We start from the raw sequence: 22,937 nt of genomic DNA, 5'->3' as shown, positions 1-22,937 counted from the left end.
ACCCTCGATTAGTACGAACAGAACGGACTGACTCTCCACGGAAAGTACGACCGAGCCCTGAGCCTCACTCTTGATATATATATATGATGTATAGATCTATATAGAAAATGGTAGACAAAGAATGAATGAATGAATGAATCTTGAAGACAAAAGCTGATTGCAGTTCCCTGTCTGGATTTTACTTGTTCTTACACAGATGCACAAATAATAACAAGTTGAAGATGGTACAGTCCTGAGCAACCATTCTTTTTAAAAAAAACAACAACAACAAAAAAAGAAGCTGATCTCAGATGAGGCCAGCCTCAAGACACATCTGGTAGAAGTGACCCTGAAGAGTGATGAGCTCAGGAGGGGAGTCCATCTCTGCGATGGTGCCTCGGTCCATCACAATGACTCTGATGAGAGAGAAAGACACACAGACAGACACACACACACACACACACACGGGTGAGACACTTCAGTAAGTCAACCAGAGGCAGGTCAGGTGTGTAGAAGAGTAGACGAAGGTTGAAGCAGATGAATTCATCCAAGACAAAAAAGACAAGACAAAGTCAGAAAGATGCACTCCTCTCACCCTGAACATTTTGTCTTTAAAGAATGTCCTCGGGTGGACACTTCAGGACATCATGAGCAAATAGACTAGAATAGAGTTTAATTTATGGCAGCGTCATTAACGCACTAAAACACAGCAATAAAAGGTCCATTACAGTGTCTTTATACAGACGTGCTGACTTTACACCAGGTTAGTGTTTGTGCTTGTAAATCATTAGTGTCTGCTGTTGCTGCAAGCATCTCGTTATTTATTATTTGTTTAGTTATTATTTAGCGTTAATTCTGCTTCTTGATATCCCTCTTCCTCCCATATTGTGTAACTAGTCCCATCATACATGACACATATACACACGCAGCATCATCATACATGACATACACACATGCGCATGCACACACTCACTTCACAATTCATTCATTCATTTCTTTTCAACGTCTTTATATTTTTTATATCTATTTTTTATGTTTCATTTTATATTTGGACTGTACTTGCATGCCCCATATGTTTCTTTTTTGTAACATATTCTTGGAGCAGCTGAACTGTGAATTTCTCTGTGAGATGAATAAAGTATCTATCTATCTATCAGTTTTGTGATACCCCCACACATCGTATATCAAAACGTGCAGTTTGTCACAAAGACAAGTCAGAGAGACGAGTGAGTGGGACAATCAGTCACAAAGACGAGTCACAGAGAGAGAGAGAGAGAGAGGAGCGAGCACAGTGACAGTACCTCGTGTAGTCCATGATGGTGTTGAGGCGGTGAGCGATGGTGAGGACTGTGCAGTCGTCAAATTGATTGCGGATGGTGGACTGGATCAGCTGGTCAGTCTTCAGGTCCACAGCAGCCGTGGCTTCATCCAGGACCAGGATCCTGGTCTTCCTCAGCAGAGCCCGAGCCAAACACAGCAGCTGCCGCTGACCGAGACTGTGAGGAGCAACACACACACACACACACACACGAGAGCACCGTGACCTCGCGACCTCTCGAAAGCATTCGTCACAACACCTCAACCACGTCACACTGAAGTCCACTCCACTTTATCGTCTTTTGTCCCCTTAAAGAGGAGACATCACTTACATAACATGTCGTCAAAAACATCAAACCTCATGTCGGATCAACCTAAACAATGGAATTGGTGAATGGTTGATTAACTCCAGCTCCCCTGTGACCCCTCCCCCATGTGGAAAATGAAGTAGTAGACAATGAGGAGTGAGTGTCATTGTTTGCAAGCAGCTGTGTCTCCCTCTGGTGGCCGTCCAGTAAGTTATTACGTCCACTTTCTTTTTACATACAGTCTGTGGTTTAACCTGCTGGCTCCACCCACATACTGTATGTAACAAAACATGTTTGCAGTCACGACTCTGGTGCATTTGGTAGCAGGTGTGCAGGTGGGTCTACGTACCTGAGGTTCTCTCCTCCTTCACAACACTGGTAGTTCAGTCTCTGCGGCAGCTCCGACACAAAGCTGCTGAGGTGAGCGAGTTCCAGGGCCGTCCACAGCTCCTCGTCTGAGCAGGTATCGAAGGGATCCAGATTCATTCTCAGGGAACCGGAGAACACCACAGGGTCCTAGAAACAGAGGTCACAGTAAAGCCTGGTCAGAGAGCACAGGTATGCTGCTGCTGCTGCTGCTGCTGCTGCTGCTGTTATTGTTTCACCGCACTATTTAAACTCCTGAATTCAAACCTTCTGTTGGCCATTTTGACATGTTTTAGCAGGAAAAGCACAGATTTTACTCATGACACTAATGATGTAGTGTGTATGTAAACTGTAAAACACTAAAAAATTGGCTGAGGAAACGCCAGAGGAAGAGTTAAAGATAAATAAGTAATGAATACAAATATTGAAATTAATAAGAATCAATTAAATCTGTGGAGTGCAAATTGTAAGAAATCTCTCTCACTCTTGGGTTTCCCAAGCAGAACAAGGAACTTTATCGGCCTTCGTTTTTATTTTTCAGGGAAATATTACATTTTTGCCAATAAAACCTGCTACATGTTACACACTGGACCGTTAACTGTTTAATTTGACACGAGTTATGAGGAAAAAGAATAACAGTGATCATAGAAAACTGCATTAAAGAAAATTTGGGTAATTTGGGAAGTTCAGACCTGGGGGATGATGGTGATTCTGGATCGGAGGTCATGGAGGCCGATATCGGCGATGTTGACGCCATCGATAAAGATCCGTCCGTTTGCCGCTTCCAGAATCCTGAAGATTCCCAACGCGAGGGACGACTTCCCAGCTCCCGTTCTCCCAACGAGGCCCACCTGACAAATAACGAACTTCCTCAATAAACACTCAAAAGAATACATAAAAGTTTGTATCACACATGAGACTGGGGTCTTTGCTGAACCTTCTCTCTGCTCTGGATGTTGATGGAAATGTCCTTCAAGGCCCAGTCTAGTCCTTTACGGTACTGCAACCCATAATCCTCAAACTGGATGGTACCCGTGGTCGGCCAGGACTCTGGCAGAAAACTGCCCTGGAGGGTCCACGCTGCCTGGGGAGCGAGGGAGAGATGAGGAGATGAGATGAGGAGGAGAGGAGGGTAGACAGTGAAGATGAATTCATTATTTCTGCATCACATACACACAGGACGTTGCCGTTTGTCAGTGTTTGTACATTTTATGAACATTCCCTCTAGAGTCTTCCTTCTGTTCTCTTTAAATGTTCATTTAAAATAAAGTGGCAGAACTGTTAGCGCTTCAAACCTCTTTCGGGGTGTTGTCGTACTCTTTCACGCGCTCCACGGAAACAATGTTGTTTTCCACGTCAGTCCAGGAGCGAACAATCCAGCTCAGGATTCCAGTGACCTGTCCAACGCAAGACGCGGCATCACTTATCTGAAGCTTTGGGATTTTGTTTTTAGTATTGTTCGTTTATCTTTTGGTTATTTTGAGCAATCTGAAAAAACAATTCTATTGTGAAAAATAAAATGAAACCGTGTTCTTGGTCTAAAAAAGGTGGAAGAAGACGGTGTTCTGAACCTGGAGAGATTGCGAGACGGCCAAACCCACGATGCCGGGACTGAGTTCTGCACGGCCGAGCACGGAAAAGATGGCTGCGGCCAAAACCAGCAGATTCCCCAAAAACTCCAGATTAACCGCAAGCCACCTGAACCAGGAACGCAGCAGAAATCATCACAACAATGCAAACATCAGCTATCTGTTGCATCTCAGGTCAGATACTAAAGCTGTAGTGCATAACCTTTTGTGAACAGAAATAATATAAGAAACATTGTAATACCACGTCATTCATCAAAAAAAAAAAAGAGAAGTTTTTTGAGAAGTGGAATTCACTGCTGAAACTTTTCGTTTCTTTGTGTTTTCGAACTTCTTCGCGTATTTTTCATTTGACAGTAATGTCATTATCACACACTACAGTTTTAACACCAAATCTTTGAATAACACTATATGTCTTGGAGTTTGAATAAACCTTGTGGCGACAAAGCGAGGAAAGTACGCTTCCTGGTTGTTGTCGATGCGGAGGTGGGACTCCAGGACGAAGCGCTGCTGTTCGCCAAAGGCCCGGATAACAACGGCGCCCTGCACCGTCTCACTGAAGTGGCTGTAAATGGGCGAGCGGCTCACGGCCTCCAGGCGCCGCAGCTGACACGATGTCGCCACATAGAAACTCTGGAGACCGACACAAAGTAACGGTCAAGGTGCTTGAAAGCCCAGAGGTGATGATGTCCAAGAGAGACCTTTACCTGGATGAAGACGTACACGCAGGCAAGCGGGAGGAGCACCAGTCCTGTGAGGGGCGTGGCCAACAACACTATAATGCAGACCTCCAGCAGCTTGAACAGGTAGCCCAGCATCATCTTCAGCCCGTCGGGAATCATGCAGTCGATTGCGTCAATCTCTTTGGAGAAGCGGTTCAGCAGGTTTCCGCTTGGCGTGACCTCGAAGAAGGACATGGGCGAGTGAAGGACGCTGTGGAGAAGATCGGCGTGGAGGTGACGCGAAGCCACGATCCCGCCCAGAGCGATGGCGAGCGTCGTGCCAAACATGGCCATCGCTGAAACACAAGGAAGTGACCACGGGGACAAGCAACTTAGACTGATGTGGTCAGATTACATTGAGCTGTGTTCACACAGACGACATGTATGCAGCAACATCTGACCCTGAGTGAACCCCAGCGCCGCGAACACGCTCAGTTTCAGCCCGTGGTTGCTCTGCGTGCCGTTAACGGGCGTTTCGTCAGCCCAGAGGCTCAGCCAGTAGTTGTAGGCCAGTGACGCGGCCTGCTGGAAGGCGCAGAGGAAGATGATGGTCATGATGAAGGTCAAGCCAATGGTCTTGAAGTACTCCCTGTACATCTGCAGCTTCACCTGGTGACAGAAAGATTACTCACAAGTGAGTTGCTGGGTCAGGGTCAGCATGGGTCAAAGGTCAGGGGTCAGCGCTAACATGTTCATAAGAGAAACAAATGTTATGAAAACGGGACACACCCTCCCCGTGTGCGCTTTGTCAGCTTCAGTCAGTTTACCGACGTCATCGACGTCCAGATCCTGGTCGACGTCGTTCATCTGCTGGACACTGGCACTGCCCATGTCACAGCTGCAACACACACACACACACACACACACACACACATTAACTATTATGATTAAAATATGAACTTTTAAATGCCAGTTTTGTATTTACCTGATCAGCTGTTCCTGAGAGAGATCAAAATCTGTGAAACTGAGACGAGACACGGCCTTTCTGCTGCCTGCACACACACACACACACACACACACACACACACACACACACACACAAACACAAACACAAACACTTGACTCCTCCTTCACATGATATGGAAGTGACAAATTCACATATGCGTGGGCGGGGCCTTACTCCTGTCCTGGAGGGCGGGGTTTTCTCTGCGCCCGTTTCCCCTAAAGCTCTGGATCAGTTTGGCAAAGGCTCCTTTCCTGTCCATCAGCTCGGCGTAGGAACCGATCTCAGAGACGAGACCATCCTCCATCACGACGACCATGTCGGCTTTAGGCAGGAAACTGAGGCCGTGAGTCACCAGCACTCGCGTCTGAAAACAAACACAAACGCGCACATGTACACAAAAAACACGACAAACTGAAAACAGCAGCAACCGTCTGCATCAAACAACGGTGCGTGGTCATCGTTGCCTTGTCTTTGAGGAGTCCTCTGGGTCCGATGATTCGATCGAAAATGTGTTGTCCCACGTGTGCATCGACAGCCGACAGCGGGTCGTCCAACAAGTAAACATCGGACTTCCTGTAGACAGCCCGGGCCAGACTGACCCTCTGCTTCTGACCTCCAGACAGGTTCAAGCCCTGTGGTCGGTAAACACATCATCAGTAAACGACAACGTCAAACACATCCGTCGAAAATGTCAGATTATCTGCCGTTCAGTCGGAAGACCCACACTCCTCACGACCCCTGACCCCTGGCGGTGTGATGGAGGCAGTGACAGTACCTTCTCACCGATCTCTGTGGCATCCCCGGCAGGCAGCAGGTCCAGGTCCGGCAGGAGAGCACAGGCCTCCAGAACACGATGGTACCAGCTCTCCTTCCTCTCACCACCAAATACAATGTTGTCCTTCACAGAGGCGTTCTGGACCCAGGCCTGCTGGGGGGCGTAGCCCACAGAACCCTGACCCCGCCCCCAACCCCAAGCACATGTGAAACAATGTTGCTTATGTTTATCACATATGTTCATCAGTTTATGGCTATAACATGATTTTTAAAAAAGGCACAGTATGTCATTTCTGCCCCTGCGGGGGTCTCTCAAACTGTCATCACCTTGACAGAGACGAAGCCACACCTCCTCTCCATCTCTCCCAACATGGCCGACAGCAGGGACGACTTCCCTGAGCCGACGTGTCCGACCACAGCGACCAGTGAACCCGTCTTCACCTTCACGTTGATGCTCTGCAGACACGGAGAGTCGTCATGTGACCAGGAGAAGACCCCACCCTCAATCACGATGGCGTTTCCTCCTGAAGGAAGAATGCGGTTTCTCGTTACGTCCAGTTTCCCCACACTTCCTGTCCCACTTCCGCTAAAATCAAGGTGGGGGTGAAGCTTGTAACTTGTACTGCAGACAGCCACCAGGGGGCGATCCAGGTGTTTTGGCTTCACTTTCCCCAACAACTCCACATTCTTTATCTTTATAGAGAGTTGTTGTGCTGGTCACGAGTGAAACTGAGATAAATACCTGCGCTGTGAGGAAGTTTCTCCACGTTGTCGGGCCGCAGTTCATCTTGACACAAGAAGTTTGTCAGACGTCTGAGGGAGATGATGGCCTGATTTACAAAGAAACATTAATATCAGTCACTTATTGCCATCAGCGGGTAAATCTAGAAACATCTCTTTGTCATTTTGTCACAATAAACCGCACCAGTGCACTCTGATAACATTAGATGGGCGAGTGTCGGCCTATGACTCGCCTGCATTGTCGTGTTCATGGCGAAAGGAAGTTGACTCAGAGGAGTTTTCAGGATGTTGATGAGAGCGACAGACACAAAGATTTTCTGAGCGTCCAGGACGTTTCGTTGATCGAACAACACGTAGACGCCAAACACCGACAGGGCGATCTGAGGGGAGAGCGACAGAGAAGCGTTAAGAACAACAAACCTCACAGTTTGACCGCAGATGAGTCAGACTCACCAGGAAGGAGGAGGAGTTAAACGAAGCCAGAGAGACAGAGTAAAGGATCTGGGATTTCTTCAGAGCTCCGAGTTCTCCGTCTCTCAGGACGCCGACTCTCCGCAGGAACGCTTCCTCCCAGGCGTAAAACTTCAGGATCTTCACGCCACCCAAGATCTCATTCATCAGTTTGATGCGACCATCCATGAACTTCATCTGAACCTCCTGAGTGAAGCAGAGGATGTTCAGCATTGTAAACAAAACACTTATCAACCCATTCCTATATATTACAATAAAAACAAAAACAATGGTTCCCACCTGGAGTTTGCCTCTCATCTTAGCCAGAACGGCGTTGAGAGGGAAGGTCAGGGCGACGGCAGTGATCCCAGCAAGAGCAGCTGGGCCGAGGAGCTGTCAATCAAACACTCATGAGAATCAGTGCATTTCTGTTTCTTTCACATTTGTGTTTCATTCTCCGCGTAGACGCATTGCTCTGTGTTTGTGTTTACCTGCCACAGGAAGTAGAAACAGAGTGCGATCTCGATGGGAGCGATCCACACGCTGTTACAATACACCACAAAGTCCATCAGCTTCTGAGTGTCGGCCGAAACCAGATTCACGATTTCCCCCAGTGTGAAGTGTCTCCGTGCAGCACTGCTCATCAGGAGAGTCTGACGTTCACACAAGACAACTTTATTAACAACAACTCTTTTAACAATGGTATTAACAATTTTGACAGCATTTTTTAGAGAGAAGGAAATGATGTTTCAATGTTTTCAATGCGTCAGCCCGTACAGATGTGTCCCCTGATTATTATTGACAACTTTCTTTATCAGTTACTGTGTGTGTATTAATGTTCTTGTCTTTGTTACCTCTTTGGGACATTTTCTGACATAAACACTGATATTGTCAGGGCCAGTAGTCCTCATGGAGACCAAAACCTGGTCCAGATGAGGCAGAACCTCATGTATGAGGAACTGGTTATGTTTAGGACAAAGTTGAATTGTGGTTAGGTTAAAGTTTGTTGCGGCTGTTCAAATGAATGAACATCAGTGCTAAATCCTAAGAAGAAAAGGTGCAGAAATGTGTGTGAGTGTGTGTTTGTCACCTTCCTGTAGATAAGTCCCATCAGCGCCGTCTTCAGTCTCATGCCCACCGTGAAACAGTGAAACATGTACTGATGATTAAGAACAGACTGCAGACACGACAAGAGGAAGAGCAGCACGGCGTACAGGAAACCTTTCCACACCGGTGCGTCCTCGTCCCGCATGAAGACCAGGAGAGCACTGACGACGATAAACACAACCACAAACTGCTGCTGTAAACAACGAGTAAACAACTAAATGAACAGAAACGTCGTCTCTCCAGCAGTGTGCCATCGATTCTTCAAATGCGCATCAGCAATATACTCACTGTAAGGATTCAGCACTATTCTGAGTTCAATGAGTCGCTCCTTTGAGCACGTTGTAACCTCATCTGTGTCAGCATTCCCACAGTTCGTCACTTTAACCAACTTTTATTGAACAACCGTGACCCCCTGAAGTGTCATCCTCGGACTGACCTTTGACCTCGGACTCACCTGAGCACCTGTGGCACGGCGAACATGAAGGCGTCATGGAGGAGGAGACACAGGATCCCAAACAGGAAGTAAAGGCCAAAGCTCCACCCCAGAGCGTGCAAGAGATAGAGACTGTAGTCCCGCCCCTTGCTGTCCTTCTTCAACAGTTGAGTCTTCTCCGTTGGTCCTGATAGACTGTCTGACCGAGACCAGGACCAGGACTGGGATGAATCAGAACCGGGTGACTCTTTTCTGCAAAACATGTCAAAGGTGTTCATTTATTACTGGCTCTGTGTGTGTATGTGTGTGTGCGGTCATCCCCACTGGACATATGTATTTTAAAGATGGAATGTGAAGAGTCGTACTGCAACTGTTTACACTTCTGAGTCCAGAAATTCTCCAAGTCCGTCATGATCTGGTTCGAGGAGTCCTGGTCCCGCAGAGACCACAGGTCTGAAGCCTGCAGGGGGCTTTTGTAACCCTTAACCATCAAACTGAGAGGAAGAGAGAAGATGACACATTACATACTTAATGTACTTATTAATAATAACAACAACAACAATAATTTAGCCCTTAAAAACATTTATCTTTAAATCGTATTCAAGTCTTAAAACACATTTCCCTTTTGAGTGAAAATTTCAAAATAAAAATATCTGTCTCTATAGCAACAAAAGAGCTGTTATGGATACAAAGATCATACCTGCTGAACCAGAAGAAGAGGAACTTTGACAGAAAGGAGGCGTCTTCTTCAGGACATCTCTTCTGAAGAGAAAAACAGTTTAAGCGAGAGTCCATCTACCGTGTGTGTGTGCGTGCGTGCGTGCGTGCGCGTGTTACCTGGGCAGCGTTGTCAGACAGTGTTCTGCGGTCTGAGAAGCAGCAGAGGACGAGTTCAGCGAGTTGCAGCGAGAAACAGAGGAAGAACACCACAAATCGAACGGCGTCTGAAGAAAAACCCTGAAACATTAATGCAAACCATTAAAAAAAATTAATAACGACAATAGTTATAACAATCCTATTTTTATATTCCTTGCATGTGTAAATGTACTTAATAAAAGCAATTCTGATTCCGATTCTGATTAAACATAGTACAATTTGGTTGAAATGACCCTTTAAAACTGTAGCGTTTTTGTGGAATCAACCTTCAAAACTTGAAGTATTTAGACGAAGCTCTGCCTTGGTTTGCCCTTAGGTGTGAAACTCACTGAGGACACCTGGTGGTACAAGGTGGTAGGGTATGTCAGGTAACAGACACTAACCCAGATTAAATTCACTGCTCCTCAGCAGGTCCTTATAAACTACTTCAGCTAGTTGTCCAGACTCTCAGGTCCAGTCCAGGCCTTCAGCCAAGTCCATTTTAGTCTCATTACATCCAAGACTAAATACCCAGGATCAAACCCAGAGCTGAGAGGTGGAACGGCCATCACTGGGCCACAAGATCACAGTCAATATGTATGATCAATCGCTAATACAATTTGTATGATCAATTGCTGATACCTGATCAATAATCTGCTCGATGTTGACCTTCAGAGGAACAATGGAGCAAAGAACCAGAAGAGTCCAGAAGAGGAAGAGGAGGACGGATGATCGAAGACCCTTTATTCTTTCCACCTGAATTATAACAACAGCCAGAACCTGAGGAACGAGGAGGAGGAAGAGAAGGAGGAGTTAAATCTGATCACAACAGTTACCAGGGCTAACCCTGGTATCCATGGAGACCAGTACCTGTTTGAAGAATTATGACGTACCAGTGTGAGGCTCCGAACCATCGGACCCAGCAGCATCAGCAGGTGCTTGTGTGTCTCGTTATTTTCCTTCACCACAAAGTAAAACATCTCAAGAAGGCCAACGGAGGCCAGACTGAGACCGAGGAGCTAAAACAGGGGCCACAGAGACCCACGTTAGTCCGGAGAGACTCAATAATTTAGACCAAGATTAGACTAATTGGCACGTTAATCTCTAATTCCCCATCCCAGACCAGATTCTTACCGTCTTGCTGCAGCAGAGCTTGGACAGTGGGATGACACCTCGGTGGGAGCGGAGCAGCAGGTACAGCAGGTAAAACGGAGAACAGGTCCACAGGTAAACACAGGGGAACCACACCAGGACAGTGTGCTGGAAACACTGGGTCAGGTCTGGTTTGGAGGTGTACCAGGTCAGGTTCCAGTCCTGAAGACAAAAACAGAGTTAAGACTGATACAGACAGTTCAGGGATGTTTTGTTTAAAGTTATACAATCGACAAACGTGAATTTATTAACAAAGGCCAGTCAACAAGGTCCAGAAACGTCGGGAAATAGTCCAGAGTCCAAGATGAAGTCCAGAACAAAGACAAAGATTCAGTCCAAAACAAAGTCTAAGAAGTAGTACACCCAGAATAAAGTTCAGGAAAGTGTCTGGAACAGTCCAAAACAAAGTCCAGAATTAGCAACACCTCTTCAACCATGACACGGAGCCCCACAGGATCCAGCTCACACACAAGACCGGGTTCACCAAAAGGAGATCAGCAGACAGTTTGTTATACTGTGACACTTAAATCCCTCTAATCCATGAATTCCATAAAGTTCAGGTCCACACCAAGTTCCTCTCAGCCTCCACTCACACAGGTAGACAGATAATCTGAATAGTACAAGAACACACAGACACACACACACACACACACAAACAGGTTCCTGGTTCCACATCAAATCAGCAGCAGCTGTGCAGGTGTTTGAAAACCACCTGGTTACATTTAGTGACATCACAGGAAGAGGCTGTCTGAAGGTTTTTTGCTGATCCTTCTGAATCAGGGTCTAGATCAGGCTTCTGGATCAGAACACATTGTCTTAAAGGTTACTGATGCAGCAGGACATGTTAATGAGTTTGTCATTAAATCAGATGATTAATGTCCTTTTAAATGATAATATCACACAAATCTTGAATAGGAGACTCACCCAGAGAGGATCCAGTCCACTGACACTGCACAGCTCCTCCATCTCTTCTTTTACTTCTTCCTCTTCTCCTTCTTCTTCTTCTTCTTCTTCTTCTTATTAATATTATTATTATGTGGTACGTTTCTGCTGCTGCTCAAAATTTTTGTCTGAAACAAAATGAAGTCTTATGTCTGATTGACCCCCTGAAGATCTGAGGGGGGCGGGGCTAAAGAGTGTGTCACATGTTTAAACTTTAAACACACATGTTTATTAAATAACAGGAATTTTACTGTTTTAACTGAAGCACTCCACATTCAGTATAGGTGTGTGAGGAGCTGTGTGTGTGTGTGTGAGAGAGAGAGCAGTATGTCCTGTGTCCTTTGACACACATGTGACAAATAACAAAGTTCAGTCACTTTAATATTATCAGACACTCTGACAATATATATAACATGCAGAGCAGAGACTCTTTAAACTGCAAAACTTTAATTGTTCACATATTTACATGTTTAGGGAGTTTGTTCTCATCATATTTCATTGACATGATAAATGTACATTATTTTGTTTGTTAATATAGTAGATAATACTGTTAGTCTTCCTATCAAATAACTAAGAAAAACAAGATGGCAGCCGTTTCAGGGATTTGCGGGTAAATGGCAGGAAGTGTCAGTCGTCTTGGTAACGGGAAGAGGAGGAACTAGCTCCCTCTTTGGGCTGGAAAAAACAGGTTTTAATATGACTTACTTACTGATGACATCACTGAAAGACACACTTTTTAACTGACACCCACCAGAGGTCTGACGCCGACGCCCACTGGTGATGGCGCTGCCTCCTCGGAGAACAGTGCGCTCTGATTGGCCCGTGACACTCTGTGGCCCCACACAGCCCCCCGCCAATGCTCACACCTTTTTCCAGCGCCACTTCTTTCTGTGGATGCCCTATCGGATGTGGGCATATCGTCTGAAGTGCTCTGCAGATGGACGGAAACTGATGGGCGCTGGACTATACAAGACCGTCCGGAGGGTCTTGGACAGGAGCAGGTGGTACTTTATGCTTTGCGTGCCCCGCCTGTCATAAGAAGATTGTGAGCTGGTCATGAGACTTCTTAGAGCAGCTGGACATCACGCACAGCGAGCAGTTTCCAGCTGTTCTCACATACAAGTATGTCACTTTATGTCATCAGTACACCACATGTTCCACGAGTGGCACGAGCTGGTGGTCAGGCTCGACGTGTGGCACCTCATGCAACTCTTTGCAAGACCACAGACAGCCACAAGCTCTACGGCCTCTTCATGGCGAGGCTGTCCTTTGCCATCTTAAAGTGGGACGCCGGAGACGTCACCCGCCTGAGAGAGGCCAAGCAGTCCGTGGAGGGGACGCCCACATCAGGCTGTCTGTCAAGGCCTCGTCATCCTAGTTGGGACCTCCCCCAACCTCCTACCCCCCGAGGACGACAGGATGGAGGTGCAGCAGGCTGAGGAGGATTAGGTGAGTGGACAGTTGCCTGTTAACATTTCATATTCATGATGAGGAAAATCAGTCAAAAAATAACGACAATCAAGTTAATAATAATCTAGAATCTAGATCTTATAAATATACTGTGTTTCTTATATCTTCATTAATGTAAACTGCTTTTGTATTGATCCAACATTAAGTGTGCTGCACTCACATTTTTGCTCTAACAATAGCTGATGTACCAAGATCAAAACTTAGCTGATTTTCTCAAGAAACTTGCAGCGTCGCATCATGTGCCTTGTCTGTGTGTTGTGCTTTTTTTCAGGACGTCCTTGGGCCAGACGGTTACCCCGGTTACCATCACGTGGTGGCCCTGGCCCACGGCCTCATGGAGTTGCGTCACCACGCCTTTGTTACCACTCGTCAGTCCAGGGAGGTTATCGCTCTCTGGGAGAAGCTGACTGAGAGGGACAAGGCCTTCCCCCGCCACCACCAGGACAGGCTGGTCCAACGCCGCTTCAAGACCTGCAACCAGGCACGCTCACACGCCAGGAGTGGAGAGTGTTTTGTTTTTTTCACAAGTTTCTGAGCTTTCTGTGGGTAGCGTAAGAAAGGTAAACATGCCTTTGATACGTGCCTTCACACCTTCAATGGATGGCAGCCCCCGGTACCAGGAAGAAGAGTCATCCATCCGCGCCCTGATTGTTTCCACCTGTTCCCCATTACTTTGAGTTTACATATAGCCTGTGCTTCCCTCTGCCCTGTGCCAGTTCGTCTTGTTTGTCATGCCAGAGAACCCGCGCCAATCCATGCCACGTAAATTGTTTGTAAGGTTTTTGCATTTCTTAGTTGCTACTTTGTTTTGTCCTTTTTTGAGCCATCAGTTTTTTCCTCGTGAAGAGTGATTTTGATTTGGCACTTTGCCCAAACCTTTTGTCTCCTTGACTCCCAGTGAGTGATTATAATTTATTTAGTTATTTTTGCCTTTTGCTTATCTAGTGATTCCTTGATAGAGTGATTTTCTAATGTTACTTTTCCTCCTTTGGGAGTGATTTTTGTTTGTTACTTTGTCCAATAAATTGGAATATTTTTGGAAGTTGTCTCTGAGTCGTGCTATTGGGTTCAAGTCCTTGTTTGGTTGTGACAATTCCTTAGACTCGCATTTGGAATTAGAATATACACTTTATTAATCCCCTTAGGGAAATTTATTCTCTGCATTTGACCCATCCTTTGACCCGTGGGCTGCCACACTGAGTAGTGCCCAGGGCGCAATGGGGGTTGGGTACCTAGCTCACGGGTGCCCCAGCCCTTTTGACCTGGTGGGGACTTGAACCAGCAACCTTCTGGTTTAAGCCAAGTTGCCTCTCCACTTGGCCACGGGCTGCTAATTTACACTTCACCAGAAGTGCTCCACAGGACGGTGAGACAGCTGTTTGAAGGAATTGAAGGCGTTGAGACATACATTGATGACATTTTGATTTGGGGCGAGACAAGAGCATGATAGCAGATTGAAACAAGTGCTGGACAGGGCAAGAGCCAAGAACTTCAAGCTAAACAAAGAAAAATGCAAAGTAGGCCTAGAAGAAATCAAATACTTGGATCACATCTTCTCAAAAGACGGTTTGAAAGCAGATCAAAGCAAGATTGAGGCTAATAGGAAAATGCCAACACCAGAATGCAAGAAAGATGTGGAACAATTTCTTGGTATGGTCACATACCTTGCAAAATTCATTCCAAACATGTCACAACATACTGAGCCATTGTGTGGACTTACCAGAGATGATGTAGAATGGCAATGGAAAGGTAAACATCAACACGCATTCAACCAGTTGAAAACAATGCTCACTGAAGCTCCTTTGCTCAGATACTATGATGTAAAGCTCCCAGTAACGCTGTCAGTGGATGCATCCAAAAGTGGACTCGGTGCTGTCTTACAAGAGGACAAGCCATTAGCGTACGCATCACGCGCATTGACTGACACTGAACAACGTCAGAGAAGAAATTTCAGTTGTGGATGGAATCTTATTCAAAGGAGAACGGCTCATAGTTCCTGCAGCAATGAGAATGGAAATGTTACAGTGCATTCACGAAAGTCATTTGGGCATTGAAAGCTGTAGACGCAGAGCGAGAGAGGTACTCTTTTGGCCTGGAATGTTGCTAAGTATCTCAGAGATAGTGAATAGCTGTGATGTGTGCTGTACACACCAGAAACAACAAACCAAAGAGACACTACATCCAGAAATTTGAGTGACCAATAAGTTATTTATTTAGAGTATATGATTTTCATTGAAAACCCTGTTTTCAAATGTTATAGCAATGGGTGATTCCTCAAAAACTCATGAGGACAGCAGCCATAGGATACACAAATGTACAAGGCAAGACACACAAAACAATGGGCCTATATTTTTAAAAAGAGAGAGAAATACTAGCTTGGGTGTTCAATAATTAACTTTACTTTCAAGCATCAAACTTATTAAATTTATCATAATTGGAATAATATAACTTCTTTAAATTTAACAAGCAACAATGTCAGTGAGTAGACCTTAGAATACAATATTCACTCATTGATTGAACGATAAACGCAATGAAAGCTATAGCGTTTTTGACTGACCTTCCCTCCTGGTGAACATGTCACTTATTTTGCAACATTTCGCAGGGCTTTCCGTTTTCTGTCCCTCTCTCTCTCTGCTCCACCTTTCCTTTTCTTCTGTCCCTCCATTTCTCTCGACTACTAGAGTGAAGACAGCGCAGCTAATTGATTGTTGTGTGACGCCGACAGGTCGCCAAGTGGCGTCATTACGTAACTAGATGGATTGATTTGATTGGTAACTCCAGTCAGTCCACTCAGTCCGGTGACTGTTCAAGTCAGGCCAGGATGACCATTAGGCCACCGGGAAGCGTCCCAGGGCTCCCGATGGCCAGGGCGCTCTTTGTCTGAGCCTACTTCGTATTCAAAAACTTGCAGTCGAGCCCTTGCAGCTTTCATCTTTTTAACTGTGTCTAAACGCTCGCTTTTCTTCCAATGCATGTTTTTTGGGTGACTTGTTTTGTCAAGCTCTTGTTGTTCACGATCCATCCAAGACCCTTAAAGTAGCTTGGGCTGCGGCTTCTTGTTTCTTTACAGAGGACCGGCTTGAATGTCTTGATGTTATGCTTGAGTGGCTTGTAAACCTTGAACTTTTTTTACTAAATGAAAAACGTATTAATTAAATGAAAGCCTGAGGAAGTGTATGGCTGACTTTGATGGCAGCTACAATTTATATTCCTCTCTGTGTCTTGTCTCGCTGCCAGTTCTTTGACATTCACAGCTCATGTTCCAGCATTCTTTTCCACAGTCACAGCCATAGTCATAGTCTTTACGTGCATTGAAACTTGCCTGCCTTTTTTGACCATGCCTTTTTGCCTCATGTTTTACAACGATCTGCACAAAACTTGATATGTGAAACAAGGAAACTTCACTGAACACGTTTACGGACACGCCCTTCACCCAACAGGAAGTCGGCCATTTTAAACAGGAAGTGCCCTCTAACTTTGCGCAGTGACGCCGCTGAAAATAACTAGGACTGTGCTGAATGAACGGGAGACGAGCTAGAGGAGCCCTCGAGCTTGAACCCGTTCAGAACTGCTTGCGGTACTAGTTATTTTTATTATGATTATTGATCTTACGTAGTCGTTGAACAGAGAGACTCCATACATCTGCAGAGAGCTGCACAGAGACAGGAAGAGATTCAGAGCCTGAGGGCGAGAGAAGCCGCTGCACAGAGAGAGAGGGTTTGTAAATGTGTTTGTTTGTCTTTGTCATAAATATGGTTTACATGTCTCTGTATTTCTACCTCAGTGATCTGTAGATGTTCAGCGTTTCCCGGTTCATGTCTTGGTCCAACATTTCTGTGGCGCTGGAATCACCTCGCTCCACTAACGTCAAATTATACAAGAAGGAAAAAAAAAAACATAAATAAAACAATGAATATTAAACGTGTTTATATTTTTAATTTAATTATTTTTACCATGTTAAAATTTGCCAAATCACACAAATACACTGAAACAAAGAATCATGAAAACGATGTAGTAATAAGTTTTTATTTTGACGTCACCCTGCATCATCAGAGCAAAGAGGCACGGTCTGAGGTGGGCGGGGCAAAGCAGGCGACCTCGGTGGATGTCCTGTCGAAGCTGCAGGTAAAACTGATGCCTGTGAACAATCAGTCATAATCAGTCAGACTGAAAAATATCAAAATATCAGATGACAGTTATTCATATGTAGATACAGTCATTTTAAACGTCACCGTGTTTTTTCATCCTCGAGCTTCGTCGGATCCTCAGCGTAAAATTTCACACCAAAGTAAAAAATGTAAGGAGGCCCAACTGAGACAAAACAGTCAAAAAAGAAAGTTCATTTGAAAGTTCATTAGAAAGTTCATCAGAGTGAGAAACGTACGGAGGCTGCGATGCTGTGAAAGCGTCTTTGAAGTATCCAACCAGTTCTGAAACAAGCAGGTTTTCAAACTTTAAAACTTTATTTAAAAAAAACAAACTTTATTAACATCAAGGTATTAATGATGACTAAAACAGAATGTCTCCTTTTCGCACCGTTTGCTGTTTGTCGTCACAGAATCTCAGACCAAACTAGTTGACCTGGACCACGTTCAGGTGTGAAAATACCTGCTTCAAAATGGCCGCCGCCTTTGAGGATTTCTGGGGGAGGGGGAGAAATGGGGGTGAGCGACACCACAATTCAATGTGTGTGTGTGTGTGAAAGAGAGAGGATAAACAGACAGGAAGTGCTCACTCACCTTTATGCCTTGCTCTGCCGTCAGTGGGAATATCGTCTCATCCAATAGGAGGACTTCTCCATAGAATTCCTCCCGGTTGTCACAGAAACAGGCCATCTGCCTGCAGCAGATATATTTATAATAAATAATAAATATTTAAAAGTTTATAAAATATTAAACACAAAATATTAACAGATTATGACATTTAAAAAAAAAAAAACAGACAGAAGAACAACTTTATAATGTTTATTTTGATTTTTCACAGCTTATCAAAATTATTTATTTGGACGTTCTCTCACCTTCAAAATAAATCACTATCTCTAATAAACTTTTTCAGAATAAAAGCCTTAAACACATACTGTATTTGTAAACTTCAAAATATAGGACTTCCTGTTTAATTAAATAAATGGAAGAAAAAAAACAATTACAATTGCTTCAGATTAAAAGCCCTCACACTATAAAAACCTGGCTTCAAATGTGGACTTTCAAACTAAAAGCAGGCAGAAACTATCAATGGCTCTTGTTTAAAAAAAAAAAAAATGTAATTTTAAATAGATTTTTAATGATAAATAGTGTTATTCATGTGTCACACTTTATCATTAATAAATAGAAACATAATCATCAGAAATACTAAAACAATCAATGAGGTTTTAAAAATCATATTTTTCAAATAAACATTTCATGATAAATAAATTCTACGCGTTACATTTTACTCATAAATAAACTTTTAATCACTGATCACATGAAACATCTACTGGGACAAGTCGCTCAGGCTCCGACTGGTGGAGAGGAAACTGTCTATGAAGCTCGGCACCTGAAGACCCGTCACCACGGTGATACCGCCACACCACACCTGCAACACAGTATCACTGGAGTAAATCACAATGTATGTAAGTATTTTACAATATCGTGATTATATCGTATTGTGACTTAAATATCGTGACATTATTCTCACCCATAGTACTGCAGTACTTCTGTGTTGGTATTGTAGTATTAATGCAGTAACAGTACTACAGTGTTTCTGTCATATTACTGTACTAATTAGAATAGCGTCAGTGAAGTACTCACAGTGAAGGCGGGGACGAGCGGCTGGCTGAATTTTGTTTTGAAGGAGTGTAGAAGCCGACGTTGATCGACGTCGATGAAACATAAATCACCTGAAACGCAAATGTGAAAAGAAAACAAAATAAATAAAGGCAACTCCGTGGGGTGAAGTACAAATAAAAATAATAAAAAACCATGACATCACAAAAATTAAAGGTTTATTTCGTACCATTGTCGTAGTCACAGTAGATTCCGATTCGCTGAGGCAGCAGCCAATCCAGCGCCCTCGCTCGGTTGTTGTGTTTGGCTGCTAATGAGTTCTGCAGCCACTGGCTCGCGTGAATGCACCACGAACCGGCGCTCTTTCCTAATTGGTCAAAGCGGCCCAGGCTGGACCGATAAGCCACGCCCACACTGAACGACTTCCAGTCGGCCAAGAGGCGGAGTTCCCAGTAGTGGCAGCCGCCAGCCATCTCCTGGTCACCTAAGAGAATATTTCGACATTTTACTGCGTGAAGAAAATGATTATATTTATATGTTTTCAAAATAAAAGCCTCCAGTCTTTTCTGTTTTACCCAGCACTGTGTACGACTCTCCGGCAAATCTGTCGCGACCCGTTCGGTTCCCTGCCTTATTGGGCGACGGTGTTGCACTTCTGCTGCAAACAAAATAAAATAATATTAAAAAAAATAAAAAAAAGATGTAACAGACGACCGACAGAAGACGATTCCAGGGAACGAACGTGATTATAAAACAATGAGGTGGAAAAAGCCAATGACGTCAAAGCGAAACGATGAAGCTGTAAAACATGGATTCAAATATGAATTCAAAAAAACCTCTGCAGTTTACTGAAAGAGACACGTTTTCCCAACATTAACGTTAATGTGAATTTTTGTCAAAATAAAATAATTTAAACGAGACTGGTCTCAAAAAACAAACATGAAGGTTAAATAAATGTCATTGAATTATCAAATAAACACTGATATGATGTCAGCAGTGATGCAGGCGCTGCATGGGAGGAGAGATGGGTGGATGGAGAGTGTGAGTGGTGAAACAGTGGTCGCTAAGCAACCGGTTGTCAACAACGGTTTTCTACCTGAGTTTGTCGAAGAGGACGCAGTACGGAGACTGAAGAGGGATAAAAATACGACATCACGTGACCTGGGCGTTCTCCATTGTTTACATTTGTGCAAATACACTGATGACCGGTCATCAGTGACACGTCTCCTCACCTGCTTTTGCAGTCTTTGGCTCTGAGTCTGGGGTCGTGACCTTTGACCCGCTGAGGCTCCCAGGTCACCGTGTCGCCGTGAACCTTCAGCTCAGCGTGAGCCGTTGCCGCGTCGAAGCCGAAGTTAAATGCTGCGAATTCAAGAGCATTAAAGAGTTCTTACAGTGACGTGTCCTGCCGTCGCTTGATGATTCATGTGTTCACTCATTTATTCACCTCTGGTTTCCATGGCGACAGGCTCAGAGAATTCTCCGGCAGCCGCTTTGTTTTTTGCTCGCACGCGAAACATGATGAAGCGGGAATCAAACTTCAGATCTGAAAAACATCATTTTTGATCCTTAAAAGTTAACAATTATTCACTTTAGTGAATGAATAAAAAAACAATTAATCAGTTATGAATTCTTACGAATCAATACACTTCCATCACGCTAACACTTTCCTCACCTGAGATGGTGACCTGGGAATCTCTGATGTCACAGATTTTTTCCCAGCATGCCTCCGCTGCAGCTCTCGCCGAGCTGTCATGGCTCGCTTTACGATATTCGAGTTCGTAGCTTTTGATTGGTCCGGTGAAGTCATCGTTGTCACCCTCGTCAGCCGGTCGCCAGGCAACGGTGACGTTGTTGTCACAAACGACACATCTGGAGACGTCGATCTCTGGAGGTCTGGGAACTGTAAAAAAAAAGAGACAGATAGAGATTTCATTGATAAGTGATTAGGTGTGTGTGTGTGTGTTAGCGTGTGTGTTGACTCACCTGGCAGGAATTCAAGTCGCTGAAGCCCCGCCCTCTCTGCGCTGAAGTCGACAGTGAACTGCGCCATGTTTTCGGACACAGCCGGACGAGTCGTCAGCCGAAACGCTGGCGCCATTGTTACCCTGGCAACGGGAGGGGGGGCAGGTCCCATTGGATTGGAGGGGGTCCCACGTTAGCATTCGGGGGCAGGATTGGTATGTTAGGGGCAGGGTTAATGTGTTATAGGTTGTGGTTGTGTTAATTGGGGCGGGGTTAACATGCAAATAATTGAAAGCTGTGATTCATTAATAAAGCTTAACATTAGAAGCAAAACAAACAAAACAAATGACAATGTTACAGAAAAGAAAAACAGAATATTGATACGCTGTTATTATATCTGGTGACATGGCATATTGATTTATAATTGAATGACATGTCAGGTGATTGATTAACAGGTAATACAAACCGTTCTTTGATTTGTTTTGCAGCCTGAAAATAAACACAAAATATCGATGATCAAAAAGTTTATGTTTAAATGATTGTTCACAATATTTGAATTTTTGTTTTTGTTTTTTCTAACCGTGAGGAATTCTTCTTCGGTGGTGATGCCGAGTGTTTTGTTTGCAAACTCCAGCAGCTGCTCACACGACTGCAGAGCGACCTTTCCCTCTGACAGCTGCTCCTGAAAAACAACAAAAATGTTTTCAAAAAAATGTGAAAATTAGAATTTCAAAAGCAAAATGTAGTTTGGAAACTTTTTGATGAGCTAAACCAAGAAACATTAAATCAACTATATATAATCTAATCTGAAAATCAAGAAAACATCGGATTCCGCACCTGAAGCTCCGCCTCCTTTCTGTGCTTTTCTTCTCTGATGATGTCACGAAGCTCCTCACCTCTCTCGTGGACAGCGGAGCTCAGCAACTCAAGCTCCTCCTCCAGGTCTGTCATCACCTTGCAGGACTCCCTCTGATTGGACAAAGTTTACTTTTAGTTTTTAAAGGCTAATTTTCTGATGCCTGATGTTTCCACCTCACTCCCACTTCCGAGTTCCAGTGTAAATGGAACGCAGCATTACTGTAATTCAAAGCTCCCCCTCACCTGTAGTCCCACCAATGTGTTGTCAACCGTTTCCAGGAAGTTCTGCAGCTCTTCATTTTTATTGGCTAACGTGCTAATGATCCTGCGAAGAGCTTCCTGTGATCCCGAACAGACAAAAATACAGCAGATTATCATATTATCATATTATAATCAATATGAATATTGACTCAATGAATCCAGACAGTGTTTAACATCACCTGATCTGTTTCTGAATACACCCGTGCTCACACTTAGCATGCTAACATGTGAAATGGGTTGTTTCTTGTTTATTATTATTTTGAAATTCGTTTTTTATTCGTTAAATTCCATCTGCTGTCTGTGACGTCACCAGTCAACACGGAGAAAGGTAATGGTGTCACGTGACCTTTCACCTGCCTAATACCTAATTATTATTAACATATATCAGTTCTTTAGAGTTAGAGTTGGGTGGAGTTACACTGACAGCAAAGAGAGTAGTTGAATTACGTCACGTGAGCACATGATGATCAATAACTTCATGATCAACGACATTGACTGGAACAGAGAGAGAGAGAATCCGCAATTCAACGAGATACTCACTCATCCGGAGAGAGAGGGGAAAGGTCGAGAGACTTGGATAGACAGCTAACAGTAAGCTAACCTCCGTCCTCCCTCCCTCTCTATACATTTACTACGTGTCTCGCCCGCAGCAGGCTGATGAGATATCGATCATTAATCGATTAGAATCTTACCTTTTGACTGTCCATGATCAGAGAGAGACGGGGGGCACAGTCCGGAAGTAAAGTCATACGTCACAGGCTCAGTTCACGTCTGCGCTGTCAAAATAAAATGTTTGATGGGGGAAAAAAACTGAACACCGGTGTTTTAATACGTTAGTGACATCAACGTAGAAGTGATTACTGATCATTTTCAGTTAAAGAAAAACAAAACTGTGTAATTGTGTAACGGGTTACAGTCGCCTTCAGTTGGTCGGTCACTGCTG

The 22,937-nt window shown here is 44.4% G+C and overlaps 3 protein-coding genes across 8 annotated transcripts; all 3 read right to left on the bottom strand.

Moving 5' to 3' along the window:
- Positions 1-254: 254 nt before the first annotated feature.
- On the bottom strand, positions 255-11,702 carry LOC122758686 (multidrug resistance-associated protein 1-like). 3 transcript variants are annotated; one of them, XM_044012967.1, is made up of 30 exons: positions 11,661-11,702; positions 10,719-10,898; positions 10,478-10,603; positions 10,227-10,364; positions 9,567-9,686; positions 9,430-9,491; positions 9,095-9,223; positions 8,751-8,981; positions 8,280-8,457; positions 7,681-7,842; positions 7,490-7,582; positions 7,193-7,396; positions 6,973-7,119; positions 6,741-6,828; positions 6,326-6,522; positions 6,000-6,176; positions 5,689-5,856; positions 5,399-5,588; positions 5,204-5,270; positions 5,008-5,116; positions 4,680-4,887; positions 4,264-4,574; positions 3,990-4,189; positions 3,542-3,668; positions 3,266-3,367; positions 2,908-3,054; positions 2,663-2,821; positions 1,954-2,120; positions 1,281-1,475; positions 255-395 (listed from the first exon to the last, which is right to left on the bottom strand). In XM_044012967.1, the coding sequence occupies exons 1-30, from the start codon at positions 11,700-11,702 to the stop codon at positions 287-289; spliced, it is 4,533 nt and encodes a 1,510-aa protein (XP_043868902.1). In that variant the 3' UTR covers positions 255-286. The 3 variants fall into 3 exon arrangements, with proteins under 3 accessions (XP_043868902.1, XP_043868903.1, XP_043868904.1); XM_044012968.1 differs by having other exon boundaries at positions 9,430-9,488; XM_044012969.1 differs by lacking the exon at positions 11,661-11,702 and adding an exon at positions 11,162-11,390.
- Positions 11,703-15,135: 3,433 nt separating this feature from the next.
- Positions 15,136-18,034, bottom strand: LOC122758662 (band 4.1-like protein 4). Its single transcript, XM_044012932.1, is given in 8 exon segments — positions 15,136-15,144; positions 16,761-16,848; positions 16,928-17,009; positions 17,189-17,286; positions 17,381-17,459; positions 17,533-17,578; positions 17,685-17,789; positions 17,888-18,034. Coding segments are annotated over 8 exon segments (603 nt in total). The 5' UTR covers positions 17,984-18,034.
- A 358-nt stretch (positions 18,035-18,392) lies between these two features.
- On the bottom strand, positions 18,393-22,765 carry fsd1l (fibronectin type III and SPRY domain containing 1-like). 4 transcript variants are annotated; one of them, XR_006358156.1, is made up of 14 exons: positions 22,687-22,765; positions 21,977-22,072; positions 21,713-21,844; positions 21,456-21,557; positions 21,342-21,364; positions 20,897-21,018; positions 20,586-20,813; positions 20,358-20,456; positions 20,143-20,272; positions 20,007-20,038; positions 19,486-19,568; positions 19,140-19,394; positions 18,935-19,023; positions 18,393-18,719 (listed from the first exon to the last, which is right to left on the bottom strand). XR_006358156.1 is itself a non-coding variant. In XM_044012749.1 (13 exons), the coding sequence occupies exons 1-13, from the start codon at positions 22,741-22,743 to the stop codon at positions 18,618-18,620; spliced, it is 1,518 nt and encodes a 505-aa protein (XP_043868684.1). In that variant the 5' UTR covers positions 22,744-22,765; the 3' UTR covers positions 18,393-18,617. The 4 variants fall into 4 exon arrangements, 2 of the variants coding, with proteins under 2 accessions (XP_043868684.1, XP_043868685.1); XR_006358157.1 differs by having other exon boundaries at positions 19,486-19,565; XM_044012749.1 differs by lacking the exon at positions 20,007-20,038.
- Between the last annotated feature and the right edge of the window lie 172 nt (positions 22,766-22,937).

This window comes from Solea senegalensis, linkage group LG21, assembly GCF_019176455.1.
Source record: "Solea senegalensis isolate Sse05_10M linkage group LG21, IFAPA_SoseM_1, whole genome shotgun sequence".
NCBI lineage: Eukaryota > Metazoa > Chordata > Actinopteri > Pleuronectiformes > Soleidae > Solea > Solea senegalensis.
Note: the sequence above shows the minus strand (reverse complement) of the source record. Positions and strands in the feature narration are given on the sequence as shown.